The sequence below is a fragment of the Netta rufina genome (assembly GCF_964035555.1).
Source record: "Netta rufina genome assembly, chromosome: 2".
In the NCBI taxonomy this organism is placed as follows: Eukaryota; Metazoa; Chordata; class Aves; order Anseriformes; family Anatidae; genus Netta; species Netta rufina.
The window spans coordinates 81072010-81088019 of record NC_140124.1 but is presented as its reverse complement, the minus strand read 5'-3'; the positions used below and the strand labels follow the sequence as shown (position 1 = coordinate 81088019).

At 43.6% G+C, this 16010-nt stretch overlaps 1 protein-coding gene across 1 annotated transcript in view; it reads left to right on the top strand.

The window, feature by feature from the left end:
• The window catches only part of DUSP22 (dual specificity phosphatase 22), a 40478-nt gene extending 32464 nt beyond the window's left edge, over window positions 1-8014 (top strand). The window contains exons 6-7 of the mRNA XM_084283225.1: window positions 1342-1513; window positions 4299-8014. Coding sequence (XP_084139351.1) covers window positions 1342-1513; window positions 4299-4484 — 358 coding nt within the window. The 3' untranslated portion in view covers window positions 4485-8014. The remainder of the gene's footprint in view (window positions 1-1341; window positions 1514-4298) is intronic.
• Window positions 8015-16010: the final 7996 nt, after the last annotated feature.

Below are 16010 nucleotides of genomic sequence, written 5' to 3'. Positions count from 1 at the left end.
ACTAGAACTTCTGAGCCACTAGGCTAGGCAGCCGCCTGGTGATAAAAGGAGCCCAAGAAATTCTTTGATAAAAATTAAACCTTTTTATTGGTCTTTCCTAAGAAAGTAATAATAGTAACATCTCTTTGACTAGGGTTCTTAATTATTTCCCATTATTGTTAATCATTGTATTTCTAAAGGTTTCTGTTATACTAATAATTTGATTGGTTTCCATGACAGCTATTTGGGTGACTTCAATGTTACTACAAATAAAAAGTAGTAAAAAAATCGGAAAATATTTTTTTTTCTTTCAGCTGCTGAAAGAAATGTTGCTTTTTTTAATAGCAGGTCTCTGATTGGAGACTCCTGGGACTATAAAAAGTAAAAAAAAAAAAAAAAAAAAAAAAAAAAAAAGGAAATCCCACCCTGTTTTTTTTTTTTTTTTTTTGCTCTCTGCTATTGGTTGTAGTCTGTGTTGTATGTCCATATGGCATATCTGAGTCTATATCTGGAATCCGTGTCATCTCATGGTTTGAACACTGGACTTGAACACAGGCCCTGAGTATAAACCCTTGGTTTGCTACCAACTCATAGCAGGGCTGTGGACAAGTCATTTGGTCAGTCTCCATGTATGTAATACAGGAGTAATATCTCTAAATTTTGATGGGTTTAAAAAGCACATGTTTAAATTTTGTGATATACTTCAAGAGCATAAGAGGGCTTGGAAATGCCAGATGAAAGAATCTGATACAAACGTAGCCCAGGCACGTTCTTTATACTCACCATAGTAAGACTTGTAGGTTCTTCTAGAGCTGTCAAACCAGCACTAGTGAATGATTCTTACTTTATCCTACTGTTTCAGGAAACACGAGTCCTGAGAGCGTAAGTTACAGAGTGCATGGATAGCAGAAATAGTAAAAGAGCTCAAGCAACCAGACTCGTGGACTTTACAATTCAGTTAAAGTTTCTTTCAGCCCCATAAAAACGTAGCCTTTATTCATGGTGAAAAGGGAACAGTCCTATTTTAGTGCCCTGATCTGTATAGGCAGAAGAATGTGGGTGACTTAGCTTACTCAAAACCAAATCCCACTTAGAACATGTGTGCTGTCCTCCCCTTTTATGAAGACAATGCTTATTCCTTCATTTCTAGTCTCATATGAATTATCCCTCTGAACCAGCTTTCTCAATCTTGTCATCGATCTGTTCTGATGCATTTGAACAAGCAGTACCCAAATCCCCTTAGCTCATGTACAGCAGTATTTCTTTATGGTGGCAGGCAGCACAGCAACCTCCTGTGGTTTTGGGAAGTGATGCTTTCAGTGCTGTACTTCATCTGTTTGTTGCACCTCGTTTGTCATGCAGCCTTGCAGGTGTCTCCAGGAGTGTAACGTTGGTGGTTGCCTACATTATGACCATCACCGACTTTGGCTGGGAAGATGCGCTGTCTGTTGTCCGAGCAGCAAGATCCTGTGCCAATCCCAACATGGGCTTCCAGAGACAGCTACAGGAGTTTGAAAAGCATGATGTCGATCAGGTAAACGACCTACAAACAGATGAAACGAGAATCAGAGCTCTGACTTAATTCATGAGCTACTTCTCACTAGCTGGTATGACTCCTTGGTTTTGGTTTGTGGGAATGGTCTCTTGGTTAAGCCTGCTACACTGGAGAGGTACAGATGGAGCTGAAGGTAACAGGGAACATGGGATGGGAGGAAAGATGAAGCACAGCATCTAAGCACACCTGCCCAGCTACGCTCTCAGTCCAATGATCTTCATGTGTGCTGAAGACATGATACAAGACTTAACACCTTTAGAGAGAGGAAAAAGTAAAGAGTGAGTAGCTCAGAATGCTGCAGTAGTGAGATCAAGCTTTAATGCTGGTTGCATAAAAGTATTTTTTCCTCACATTCATTTGGAATAGTAAGCAGGAAAGAAATCATAATCAGAGAACTTTGCTATCCAAGAGTCAAGTTAGGTTCTCATTATGACTTACGTCCTCCCTCAGCAATACTGTCTGTGGCTGAGACTTCATAACCATTCTGATTTGTAGAACAGTCTCAAATCTGACTCTTCTGCTTATTTCCTAGCCTTTGGAGGCTTTGTAGGGCTAGGAGAATTGAGGAAACAATAAGACTGCAAAGTGGTTATTACGAAATAAAAATTAGTTTCTTACCAGTAAAAACAACCATCCTACGCAAAAGACCTGCTCCCCATGGGTGATCAGTGACTTCCACTTACACTAACTTCCTCCTCGGTCTGTCCCCTCTGTTTTCCATTGCTCAGCACATTGCTGTTCTCTGGACTTGCTTGGATTTTACTTATCTAAAAAAAAATAAATCAATAACAGAGGCAAGCCAAAATACACGAGGCAGAGGAGTTTGGCTTTTTTACCCCCTCCCCATCGTTCTGCTGCAGAAAGCTCAGAGTTTAGAAATTACCATTTGTTTTGCATGATGCAGCTTGCAACCATAAATATTTGTGTTGATTTTTTTTTTTTTTTTTAATATTTAACTGAATGTTTCCTGGATCGTTTGGAACTGATGTAAATGGTAGAGTAACTGATTTTTAAGAGACAGAAGTCAGAGGGGGACTTTCCAGACTTGTCTCCTTCCTCCCTTACAGTCATTTCTACTCTAATTGGTCTGGGCTAACAGCAATGACAATTAAGGCTGTATGCAAATAGCCCGATAAAGACAGTAACGTCTCTCTTTTTTCATCCACAATGGACGGGGCATTCTGCCTATTTCACTGAGGGGGAGGCAGTAGGTTGCAGAAAGAAATATCCACCTGTAGTCAGCGGCTGGGCTGTAGTTTCCTACCGGCTCTTAATAGCAACCACATCCTTAGCAGGTGTCTGTTTACACACCTGATTTCAGTGGAATATTGCCATCTGCAAAGGGTGTGAACTTTTTTTCTGATTGCAGCACCATGGGTGTTTTGCTGTGCATACATAGGGTGGTATCCTGTGGGGTTTCTGGGATGGGGGTCCCTTAGATCTTGGCCTCACAGGAAAGGGTTTAGTCACTAAGAGGGCCGTGTGGTCTGCAATAACTCGGTGCTTCTAGGCAGTAGCCTGAGGCTTCAGATTTGACTCAGCATGTTAGGATCTCTTAGGAATGGGAGGGTGTAAGGATACTGAGGTCTTGTCTCCTGATGTTCAACTAAATTGTCTTTACAGCTAAAGTTGTCCATGAGCCCCAAGTAGAACAAAGCTATGGAAGTTAAGGCTTGAAAAATTCACAGAAATAGTATCCCCACTGGGACGGGATAGATGGGGTCTGTGTCTTGCTGCTTCTAAAGAGAAGACCAACAAAGATTGCCAGGAGTGACTAAATGGACTTAAATACTTCAACTGGCAAAGAAATGACAGAGTAATGTGACAAAGATTTATAAAATTGAGAGGAATAGAGAAGGTGAACAGGTGTGACTTGTGCTCTTCCTTGTAATATAAAGTGGAGCTATCAAGTGGCAGGTCCCAATCAAAGAAAAGCATTTTTTTTTTATTACAATATGTACTTGTGGATGATGTTGGCATCCACATACCTTGTGGCAAAAATCTGTGGATTTGAAAAGTGATCTCATGGTAAGGAAAAAAAATAAATGATAGCAAGCACAAAGATCCTGCCTCAGTTAAAATATCTGGAAGCTGAGGAAGATGTCCCAGCATGATTGACCTGCAACTGCTTTGTTTTCTCAGCTTGAACCAGACCTGGTACTTCTGTTACCATATTCAGTTAGTCATTTCAGTAACATGTAAGGTCCTGTGCTATAGCTGTCAAAGCTCATGGCCTTTTTCTTCCTAGAAGATACCCTTCCTGGTATCTACAGTTCGGTTTCTACTGCTGGTGTTTGTTAGCTCAAGATGAAAAGGCCATGCGAGTGGTTCACTTTCTGATCTCCTAACCTTCTGAAGTTACCTAAGCCTGTTGTGACTGGGGCGAGCTGACTGATCATGTTAGCTTCCACACTTACTCATCTCGTTGTTTGGACGAGCAGCAGGAAGAGGCTGCTCTTGACTCCGGGATGTCCGTACCCAGTGGGTGTTCCTTGCTTGGTAGCACTTGACTCAGCCAAGCTGTTATGTGAGCATGTCATTTTAAGGGATGTAAGGGATCTCAGTGATTTCTTTTGTGTTCCTGTGCCTACATATTCTGTGCTGCTTGGGAAGGGCATGAAATATTTACACTTTTTTTTTTTCAGGTTGCATGTATTCTGAAAGGCTCTTGAAATTCTGTAGGGCAGGAGGGGAGTATTACTTCTGCATCAGTCTCTCCTGTTGTTGCTTCATCATGTTATATCTGTCTGTTCATTTTCTGCAGTTCAGGCAGTGGCTGAAAGAAGAATATGGTGAAAACTCTTCTCAGGATCTGCAAGAAGCCAAAAATCTTCTGAGCAAATATAAAGAGCAGGCAGAGTTGCAGCAGAGTACTGGGGGAAGACAGTGGAATAACAACTTCTCGTCTGTGCCATCCCTCTCGTACAGCAACTACACAACAGAGACCTAATTGTAGAAGGTTGAATTTTTCTACCTTTGAAAAACATCTTGCCATAATTTCCATCCCATCTTCAAGACTGTCAGCAGTAATCATGCAAACAGTTGATTTGTAGAAAGCTTCTTGATGAAAATACTACATTATGTGTGTGTGGGTGAGTGTGTTTGACACAGTTTTATAATTTGGGCAGGATCAAGCTCTTTGTATGCTCCGAGATGTGATCCAGTTACTGTGGCTAAGCCAGTCTGTTAGCCACAGCTGTTATCCCCACATAGCCTGGCATTTGCTGTGAGGTTAGCTCAACTCCTTTTGTTGTAGGCTAGCAAAGGGCCCTGAGAGATGAACTCTGGTGATTCAAGCTGTGGCAGTTTGACATCTCTGTGCTTTTAACGTGGCAAAGATGTTATTGCACCTGAAGAAGGGAGCTCAAGTCTGTCTCCTGCTGCTGTTCACAGTTCATTGGCAAGTAATACCCTGGAGATGGACTTGCACGTGAACGCTAGACTGTAAACTGGAGCAGGTGAGATACACGCATATACCTTTCTGCCAACAGTAGCATCTAGGAGAGAAGTGTGACAGACAGCTCTGACTAATAACATCTTCAACTGCCACGACTCTACTTGCTTCAATGCACGTGAGACAGAGCTGTCGGCAGAGCTGCCGCAGGCCACGAGCGCAGAGGCTGTCAGCACAGTTCAGCTGATATGCAGTGATTTAAGCCATGTTCGCCTGATGGTCGGGAAACCAGATGCACACGGACTGCTCTGGAGAGTAGTTTGTCAGGTTTCCAGTACCACTGACCTTCATTCCCTGTGGAACACGTGCCTCTTCAACACATGCCCCTGCGCGTGTGGTGACGTGTCTCCAAAGAGTGGGCTTGGTGTGAGTGCGAGCACCTGTTCCATTGCTTGTGCTGTGGTTTGCTCCCTGACTTCAGCTACCTCAGAAATGCTGTACTTGTCATTGTGGTTGTAAATGCAACCTTGAAAATTGCCTTGTGTAATCTTAATTTGACACTGAGTGATGTAGGTGTGCGAGTGTGTGTGTGTGTGCGCGCGCGGGGGGTGCGTGTGCATGTTTCACAAATGTCTGTATTTGAGAAGTTTTTCTTTTAAAGTTGCCCATATTCCTCACTAGTTTAAAATTTGAATTGTTTGCCTTTCTGCCATTTAAAGACCACGTATATTTTGCTGTGATCAAATTTATAGGAATGCCTTTATAAATCGTGTTTTAAACTAGGTTAAAATTAGGGGCCGTTCTCTGCTCTTGGTTAACAAGGTCTGTTTCTAGGATGGAGCCATTGCCTGACTTAAGTGTATTTCAAGAGTGTAACGTCAAATACGTCACCAGAGATGCTGGGCAGTGTGTGTTGGTTTCTGATGGTGTAATTGGGGCTGTCACTGATGCTAAGATAATGGTCTCTTGTCTTTGTCTCAGAGGATGAAAGGCCTTTTTTTTTTCCAGAGGATTGAATAAAAATTAAAATATCTCTCTGAATAACCAGGGTATTTAAAAACAAGCAAACAAACCCTGCAGTTGTTTAAACATGTGATGTATATCGTGCTAAAAACTGAGCACTGAGGGAGAGTCAGTCAGCATACTAAATACAGCTGTCATCTCTTTCAGTTGTTTTGGTGCTCTGGCCTCCCACCCCTTCACAAAATTCCTCTTCGTGTGATTTCCTGCCTGCTTTGGGAGGCAGTGAGTTCTTTGGATGCTGGGAGCAAGGCTTTCGGGGTCAAGTAAGCTCAGGCCTTGTTAAATATTTTCATATCATGTATGTTCTGTTTTGTGAAATATGGATCTTGCATATCAATAAGTGTCAAAAAGGAGAAAAAAGTAATGGGGTGAAACTGGCCTGAGCTCTTCATCCAAGTCCAAGCCTAAATCAGGCATTTCATTGTGCACTTGCTTTAGGTTTTCTGAACAAAATTGGAGCAGGACGATCATACCCATGTTGGAGTAATGGGTGCTGTTGGGCTTGGGGAAGGTGCTGGAGTTTGTTTTCAAGCTTCTGTAGCTAAATGAACCACTACCTATTTGGGATGTCCAGCACCTGTGTTCTGTGTTTGCCTGGTAGCAGGAGTATTTGGCTCTTCTCAGAGGTGTTGGGCTGCAAATAAGTAGCTGTTTAGGAAATCCCTCTGTGCTTTGAGAGCGTACGTGCTAAATGGAAAAGGCTTTCCTTGGTAAATGGGTCTGATAGATGTTCAGGATGGCGGTCCATTTGTTCAACCCTCTCATAAGGTCGTGTAAGATCAGCTGGTCCCCAGAGGGTAGCTGCCAGAAGTACCCTGCTGGTGCTCTTGCAGGTATTCAGCCGGTCCATCCCGTAGGTAACTGCCAGTGGTATGTGCCCTGTAATATCTTTGGGCCTCTCGTCCTCAGAGTAGTAGCACTGAGCACAGATAAGTCAGCAGTTTGTCTGTTCAGACAAATGCAAGGCAGAGCAGGAAACACATGAATGTTTGTGCATCCAAGATTGTGCATCTTACTGATTTTCTAAAGTAGTTTTGTTATCCCCACAGAATCAGTCCCAGAAATGGGATTTTCTTAGAAGCGAATTTGGATTTAGGGCCACCTCGCCACATCAGTGTGCATTATGCTGCAGCTGGTAAGCAGATACAGGGTAAAGCAGGAAGACGGGGGAAATGCCACATTATCAGCAAGCAGAAGTGCTTCTCTCCTTTTAAAAGACAGAAGAGGTGTTTTCTGTTGTCTCTTGCTCCTACATCTTTATTGGACCGTGCACGCTACATAACATATTTAAGAGTGGCAAAAGAGGAATGGCAGTACAAGAAAACTTGAATCTGGTTCTTCTGTAGGGAGCAGGAGGATGGTTTACTCTTACCACTTTAAGGTGCAGAAGAGGGAGTAGCTACGATTCTAACCCTTGGGATTCTTGCCTTTGGTCTTCTAGAAAAAGAGAGGAGCAAACGCTGTCTGAGAACTTGACGTGATTTGTCTTCCAGCCAACCTTTCAGTGGCAGCGTGTAGGTCTTTCTGACTATCTGGAACATGACCCCCGTCCACATCTTCATTGTTGGCCTTTATCGTGTAGGTGATGGGTTCAGTTGTTTTGTTTCTGTACTTCAAACCACTGTCCTCATTTCGATGTTCACTGGAAGATGTATAAAGTTTATAACACCTTATTGGATATCCAGATTTGAAACGTGTAATCTTTTTTTTTTTGTAAACTTGATATCCATGTGTGATTATAAGGAAATGCGTAGTGTTATACAATGTAGGTAACGGGTAAATGCATTAATATTTATTACCCTGATTTTTAACCTGGAAAGAGTTGCTTCTTTACATTTTGTGACTGATTGGGGAAGATATGGCAAATCATATCTGTTTTTTAAAAAGGGCAGTAATAACATTGGTTGCTATAATGGCCACTGTCTATAACGAAGTCAGTGAAAAATTATAGTAATTACTTCAGCTAGTTTAAAAGCTCTAAACCTGGTAAGCTTCTTGATTCTTTGTCTTCCTGTTCCTGGGCATCTTAGCAAAGCCTTGATTGCGTTTTCCAAATGTTTGTATTTAATACGTTCTACAATTTTTTTATAAATAAAAGTAAATGTTAGCACCTGATCTGCTTGTATGTTTCTTAAGTAATAGTCTCTGAAAAAGGCTTCTAGTCACTGTATCCCTGCAGGTATAGTAGGAGCACCACACTCACTCATTTTGGAAGTTAGGTGTCTTTTCGCCTGTAGGCAGACGTGCTGAGACTTCGCCTCTCTTCACCGAGTTCTTCCAGGTGAGTATAAGAATCTCCAGCACAAGCATCTCTTTGATAATAGTCCCCGAAGAGGATGCTTTATGTTGCTTTCTTGTTGCTGGCCCATCATTGCAACGTGGTACGTAGCGAATCCAAATTGTTTTGTTATTCTGAAATACCCCGTTTTCCATACGACACTGGTTTAGGGCTTAATTAGCTGTACAACTGGGTTTAAAGGTTGCCAAGACTCAAGGCTGTCAGTAGTGGTTTGTCAGAGGAAGATGACATAAGTGCCAGAAAATGATGCCAAGGCAAAAAAAATTTAAAAACTTCTTGTGTAAGGGGGAAAAAAGCCCCATTTGGATTCCCACAGACAATGCGCTACATTTTTGGTTTGCCAGAATTACCCTCGAAGCAGAGGTAGTGTCATTCAAACGATTAAAAAATAAATAAAATAAACCACACCAAACCACCCAGCCTGAAAGTATAATCAGTCATGCCTCAGCAGCCAAATCTCACGGCCACTTCAGTTATTGCTGAAGGCTGTGTGTCATGTCGCTGAGGGCAGCTAGATGCTCAGGCACAATGGGTTTGGGCCCTCTCCTCCCCTGGCCAGCTCCTGCTAGTTTATAGACTGCTGGGAGGCTGGATGTTTCCTCAGGGATTTCAGGGGTCCAACCAACTAAAAATATTCTCCGCTAGAATAAAGTTTTAAGGGGTCTGTAGATAGCTTCAAAGGTACAAGATTCACCTTTTTCGTAACGCATTTCAGTTCCAGTTCTTCAGTGTAAGCGGGGTGGCTCGGACTTTATCAAAGGTTTTCAATCCTTGTATTTTCCTGTAAGACTTCAAATGCAGTGCAGCCTGTTATTTATAGCTCATAGTATAGTATATAGCTACAGTTAGCCTGTTATTTTTAGTTTAATTATCTCGTTTCTCCTATGCTATCTGTAGCAATGTCTTAGAAATATGTACTGTAGCACTGATGAGACAGAAAATGCTTAAACTGTAATCCCTTGTGAATTATGAAAATTTCTGAAGTTTTAGAGGAGGCTTCCCACCACCCCAAGGGACAACAAGTTTCCAGATGAAAAATGTGCTGTTGCTTTGGCTTCCTTTTGACCATTAACACCTCTCAATGGCAATTTCTGTGGTGCCATACTATGGTTCCCAGATGTGTACACTGTCGTGTTCAATGTTATATGTAACCGTAATGAGTTCTGATTTGGTTGGTTCGTGTCGTCTTGTCCCTCCTTGCAGGGAAGCAGAGAGCAGCACCACGTGTACTCAGATGTGCTCAGAACCAGGCTAAGGGGAAATTTGGAAAAAGAGTACTTGCATCACGTCAGGGTGAACGTATTGGTGGAGGGAAAATGATGGTCTCTAGAACGTAGGCAGTGTGAGGAAGGTGATCTTACACCTTAGAGTGTTTCTGTGGAAACCCCTGGAGACATAACATGGGGCAGAAACAGCAATTTTCACACTTTGTTCTCAGTAGAACTCTAAAGGTCCCTCTCATTTTCCATCTCTTCTATGTTTGACTGTTTCATTGCTACATTTAGTAGCTCTCCAGTGTTTTCTGCCCTCACCCAGGGAAGAAGCTTTTGTTTAAATGTGTTTGAGTACATACAGGCTTAGCTTTGCTGTTGGTTTAGTGAGTTATTCAAACTGCTGTTATATCAAGAGTGAGCAGCTTGTGGGTAGCAAGATGGCTTCCTGGAGTTTCCATGTAGTTTTTAGTGTAGTTTTTAGGAGTAGGCATCTAATGAAGACACTGAAGTGTTTTTAGGTTGTTCATTCGCTTGGTCGTCCAATGCACAGGCATTAACAAAGTAGAGCTTTACTTCTGGGCAGATGCATTTACAAACAGATCCTCTAAGAGTCCCCTCTCAACTTTCTCTGAAAGCAGGTGAGTTCTTATTTAATTTGGCAGATACAGGGGATAGGATTTTTGTTACACTTTTTCTTGAAGAATCTCTTCACACCCTTCCTCCCATTTCCTTTATTTCTGTCATTAAAGATGTTTTTTTTGGTACTAACTGGTATTTATCCCAGAACTCTTGAGCCAGGATAAGCGTCAACGTGTGGCCTGCAAACAATTTACTTGTGTAAATGTGTGTCAATAAAAGAGCTTATGTTAAAGCCTGCTGACTTAACCGTGTTAATACAATTCTGCTGTTCATGTATCTATCCTGATGCAGTGGTGGTGTTGGCTGAGCCGGCCGTGATTTCCTCTAGATGTTGGTGCCTTTTTGTGCCAAGCTGTTGGTGGCTCTCAAACAGCACCGGGTGTTTTGGAGAAGTAACGCTGACCTAGGACACAGCTGTGTGGAACCTGTCACTGGAAAAATTAAACACATTTAACTTGTATTCTTTCATCAAAAAGCGATGCTCCCTGTGGACCAGCATCACGTGGAGGTTATCGATTAGTGTTTGGACTGTTTCTCACTATTTAAGGCAAGGTGGGACTTTGCTGAAGGCATGTAAGTAGGGGAAAACTCTACCCTGTGTTGAAGGAAAGTATGTGTTGGAGATGCCAGAATAACAGCTGGGTTTATGCATGGTCACTGCAGATTTTCACAATGGTTGCCATCTGGAAATCTTGCAAGTAAGTTAAGTGTGCAGCACGTAATTTTACCTGCAAAGCTGCTGAGATAATCCCCGGATAACTTTAAATAAATAAAAGGGGAGGGGGAGGTGGTGGTGTACAAGCTTCGGTCAAATCCTCAGATTTTAGAGATGAGATTCATTGGTTCTTAAGTAGCTTCTTTACTTGATAATGTCTGGTTTACAATAAGATTCTCATTCAATTTGATTAAGATCTCTATCCCTCTGGAAGATAGGGTATGCCACACAACGATTTGTGCCATCTGAGTAGTAAGGCCCTATTTTTGCAGAAGCCAGTGACCAGGGCCCATCTGCAAGGTGCTGAAGGTGCCTCCGTTGTATACAAGAGAAGTGGTTGGGCTTTTACTGACTGATGCTGCCGTTTACCCCAGGAAAAAAAAAAATGCTGCTTGTTTGAGAACACTGCAAACCATTTATGCTTCTGCAGATCTTGGAGGCTGTGTAAGGATGTCTGTCTTATCTCAGCCGTGTAGGGCTGTATGGCTCTAAAAATACTCAATAATAAGTTTGGAGGAGTATGGAGAGCTGCGGCATGATACGAAGACCATCAAGGTATTTTATAGTGGGGCACCAATTCATTGCAAGTGGACTCTGGACTTTGCTGTCAGTAGAAGGATCTTAAATGTCGCATTTGCTTTCTTAACCATATTTTTTCTTGCAAGGAATAGGGGTGAGCTTGTAGCATGTTTAGCATTGACTTTATTTTCCCCAGGCTGGTCACCTTACGTAAAGTTGATTGCACTGGAGGAAATGTTTGTCTCGTGAAAACCAACTTATTTCTAGCTGGACTCTGCTTCTTAAAATTATTCAGCCCCGATAGGCACATAAATGCAGTAAGACAGGCTAAGAAGTTCAATAGTCCCTTTTCACCTAAAAATGTTGTAGTCTGAGCTTCTCAAGAAGGCGTACCGGGAGACTGCCACCTCTCTTCAATCCACGAAATACAGGACTGAGAAGCATTTGGGTTTCTGTTCCCAAATCTCTTAGTCTGCTGTGTGACTGGGCAGCTTGCTTCATTTCCCCAGTAAAACAGGGGAGAAGGAAGCGTCAGGGCTCTCCTGGTACAGCTCTGTGAAACCACGGGTGAGAAGCACTGCATGAGTGCTGGTTGTGCACGGTTAAACCCGGTGTCTGCTCTAGATCTAGGTGTTGAAATACCTTTTGCAGGAGAGATTCTGGAGCAGGGCATGGAGCTGTGGTGCCTTCTTGCTAGTTCTCAGCACCTCAGAACTGCACCTCAGTCCGCCTGCAAGGGAAGTGCTGTGCTGCTGGGAACAGGGAAGAATCAAGGTCTGATTCCCTAGGTGTTGTTCCCCAGGTTGCTGCATTTCAATGTGAATTGCATAAAATGCAGATGTTATTTTTATGTGGAAGGGGGAGTGAAAAGGAAGAGCTGCAGAACGATTCTGGTTATGACTGCCATAGATGAAATTCATCCCACAGGCGCATCTGTTGAACGTGAAATCTCAGGTAAAAATGAAATAGTAGGAATATGCAATATGCCCGTGATGTCAAGCATGATAGGACTGAGTGGAGGAGGAATAGCACATAGAAAACAAAACCACCAGAATACCTGAAGGTAATATGGGAAGGATCTGTGATACGTGTGCTGAGATATGTTCTGTGCACTACAGGAAAGAGTCTGCAGATGGGGGGAAAAAAATAAAAATCGAAAGGGAATCTCTGCTATTTCCTATACTCTGTATATATGGTTAATACGTTAGAAAAAGTGGTGTCCTGATTTTCCCCTAGTGTTTTTTTTTGTGGAAAGAAAGTGCATATGGAGAGTACGTCTAATAAAAGCCGTTCTGGCAGATGAGAGCTGGAGGAGGAACAAAAATAGCGTCTCCTTGGGCAGGCCGCAGCTGCTGCTTTTGGACGGCTTCATGGAAGGCATGAATTTGATTCATTTCCAAAGACAACTTGGAAACTCCAGGCGGCAGAGAAAGGGACTCCCCCTTGACTTAGCTGTTTTTCTCTGAATGTATTGCACTTGTGTGAAATGCAGTCAGCGCCGCTTCTCAGGTCATTTCGGGGGGGACGCTGGTGGGTAGGGATTGACCCTCTGCTCCTCGGTTCAAGAGTTTTGGGAGCATTGGTGCCTCGGAACACATCGAGTTTCAAGAGGGGTCGGGGAATTTGCAGCGCCTGCTGCGGGCAACTCAGTGGAAAAGGAAATTTCCCTCAAACTTCAAAACGAAGTAGATGTGAAGCCTCTCTCTGTACTGATGGCCACCATCTCCTTTGTCTGCCTCTGGTTACCTCCAGCACTAACGAGGGCTGTCTTAGTCCCTCTACACCCCCCTCCCGTCCTCCCAAACTGAATGAAGATGGTACCCAAACTCTTCTGCTCTTTCGTTCAACAAAGTCACGTTTTACCCGACTTTAATTCCACCACCCTAGTATATGAGCTTCGGGAGCTAACAGACAATTTACCTCACTGAAATCAACCTGTGTGAGGGCTGGGCTGCAGAAAGAGCCTAGGTAAGTGTAGGGAGAGCACGGTTTGGTGATTTCTCTGAGCGTAATTTGCCAGCTCTGATGGGAAACAATAATGGGGAGGAAGAGACGGTAATCAACGAATCAATCCGCACGGCTCACTTAAAAATACCTCCTTTTTTGTGGCTTTGGTTACAAGAATGCTTTGTGGGCCACAGCAGAGAGACATTAGCCGTTGTTTTAGACTGTATTCTAATTTCTTGCTTTATGAAGTCCCATCAACCACTAAGCAGCAGAATTTCCACCGCTGTACATACCGGGGGGAGAGGGAGAGCAAAGGGACAGTAAATATTTTAAGCTGTTGCAGCTGAAGTGATCAGGAGCTTCTGTAGCTAGCAGTAGGCTGCGGTTCAGGAGTGCATTTGCTTGAGAAGGGACAGGATGAGACACCCGAAAACCTGCTTCAATAGGAGCCACTGAAATGGCCCTTGAAGGAAATGCTTGGCCGTGAGGTTGCACGAAACAGCCGCCTTCTCCTGACTAACCCACGGCAATCTGGTTGTTCCTCCATCATCTGGGATAAAACCTGCACAGCAAGGAGTGCCTGCTTGTGCATCCCAATGCACGACACATTGACGCGCTGCATGCCCTGGCGTCCCAGAGGGCTCCTCAGCTCACTCACAGCAAAGCCCAAGTAAGAGAGGTATTATTTATTTTAATGAGCCCACTGATGATGTGGATCTAAATCTTAAGGTTTCAAAAGAGCTTCCACCAACTTGGTGTGCCTAAACTCCTCCTGGCATCTGCTGACTTGACCGACACACAGAACAGTTGGACTTAAGCAGACATCCACTGCAGTTGCCTTTGGAAGTAGCACACACAATGCAGGGGAAAAGAAAAGATCACAGTCGCTGTCTGGGTTGTCATTAAATTTCTTTTTTCTTTCCCTAAGCTCTTCCAGTTTGCACCAACAATTCTCAGTTTGTGTCATTATTGGTGTCTTGGACAGTCGCAGTTCATGGCTGTTAAGACTCTGAAGGTGAAGAGTGGTAACAGATAATGGGATCTCAATGAGGCTTCTGGTGGCCTGGCTCATGAAGGTAAGGGAAAAGCATGATCATGTTTTCAGAGGGAAGCCAAGCAGGGCTTTGATTTTGGTCTGTTGATTTCCTGCTGCTTTAGTGCAGGAGGAAAAGCAGTACAAGCAAACAGCGGCACCTGTGGGAATTGGATGGAAAACTTGGAGGAGCTTTCGGGAGCTGCACCAATTTCTTGAGAAAGATAATGAGGCGTGGCTGAGTTTTGTTCTAGATTTTCTGCAGTGGGAGAAAAGACAGTAAATACTGCATGCAAATGAAAAAAAGGGGGTGGGGGAGGGGCTCTTAAAAAAAGATAAAATAAAATTGCTGTATATCAGTGTGCCAAACGATGAAAACAAGCTGACTAATCAAACTGATGCTTTTAGCCCGAAGCTAAAAACCTAATTCCTGCAGGTGCAACAGCGGTTCCTTTGTGCAGGTTAGTGGCACCAGCATTCATCCTCATCACAAGGCACTGAGGGCACCTACATTTGTTGCTGTGTCCTGTAGGTGCTTTGTGCATTCATAAACTGAAGTAGGAGGTGACTCCGTATCACTTCTCCATGCTGGGACAGCCCTGTTCTGCCATACAGACCTTCCTTGCACGGTCTCTGTGCGTTAATATTTTGAAGTGTGAAGTCATATCGGGAATTCCCAAAGGGATCCTTTCAAGCTCCGTTGAGCATCAAAACTATGGGAACCTGGCTCAAGGGGACCTTTTAGAGGAAAGATGTGGGCTCCAGTAGAACTGGAAGGGTCCTTGCAATACAGGTTCCCACATGAGCCTCAAGCAACAATAATGAAATTCTCAAGTTCCCAGTCCGTTCTGACCTTTTTTTTTTTCCCCCCTAATGAAGTCAGCTTGTACTGCTGCTTCTCCAGCAGTATGTTATGGCCTGTATTTATTGCTGCACAGATTAAACAACCGTCCTCGAAGGTTTCCCAGTCCTTAGTAGGGAGGAAGGACTTTATCTGGCTGTCTCCTGTGTGGAAATGCACACCTACCCCAAGCAGGATTGCCAGAGTATCCAGACTCTGCTTTCTATAACTTATTGAGACACGTTAAAAACATATTGCACTAGGTTTCAGGCCAGAGTTGAGGTAGATAAGGAACATCACTGGAACTGTATCCTGGGGCTGCTGTTGGCAATGTGGTTACAGAGGCTAGGAGGTAACAACACGAGGGGAGTCTTCACCTGAAAGGTGCCTCAGGGGCCCCAGCACGGGGGTGATTTAATTCATTTACCATTACTTGGGAACCAGCGTGCCAGTAGGGATGCCACTAGGCATAGGCATCAGTCTGTGCCCCTCCAAGGGCTGCTGTCTGCCCTTTTCCCTGCGTCTTTGCAAAAGTCATTGCCTTGCAGCTGGGGAGGGACACCTCATGGTTCACAGCTTTTTGGGCATCACAGGACTGGGGCTCTGTCTCTGTGCACCAGTTTGCTCAGTGCCCTGGCACTTTGCCCCCATAAAGCCAGTGGGGAAAGTCCTCCTGAGATCAGTGACAACGGGATCAGTCTCTCAGTGCTTTGAGTAACAGTTTAAGGCCACCAAGTGGCCATTTCTTTCTTACTTTTTTTTTTTTTTTTTTTTTTTCCAAGGCAGGCAGAGGCAGCACCAGCCTCTCAGAAAGGCTAGCATAGTAATAAAGAGATGTAACGGGGTTTTGCC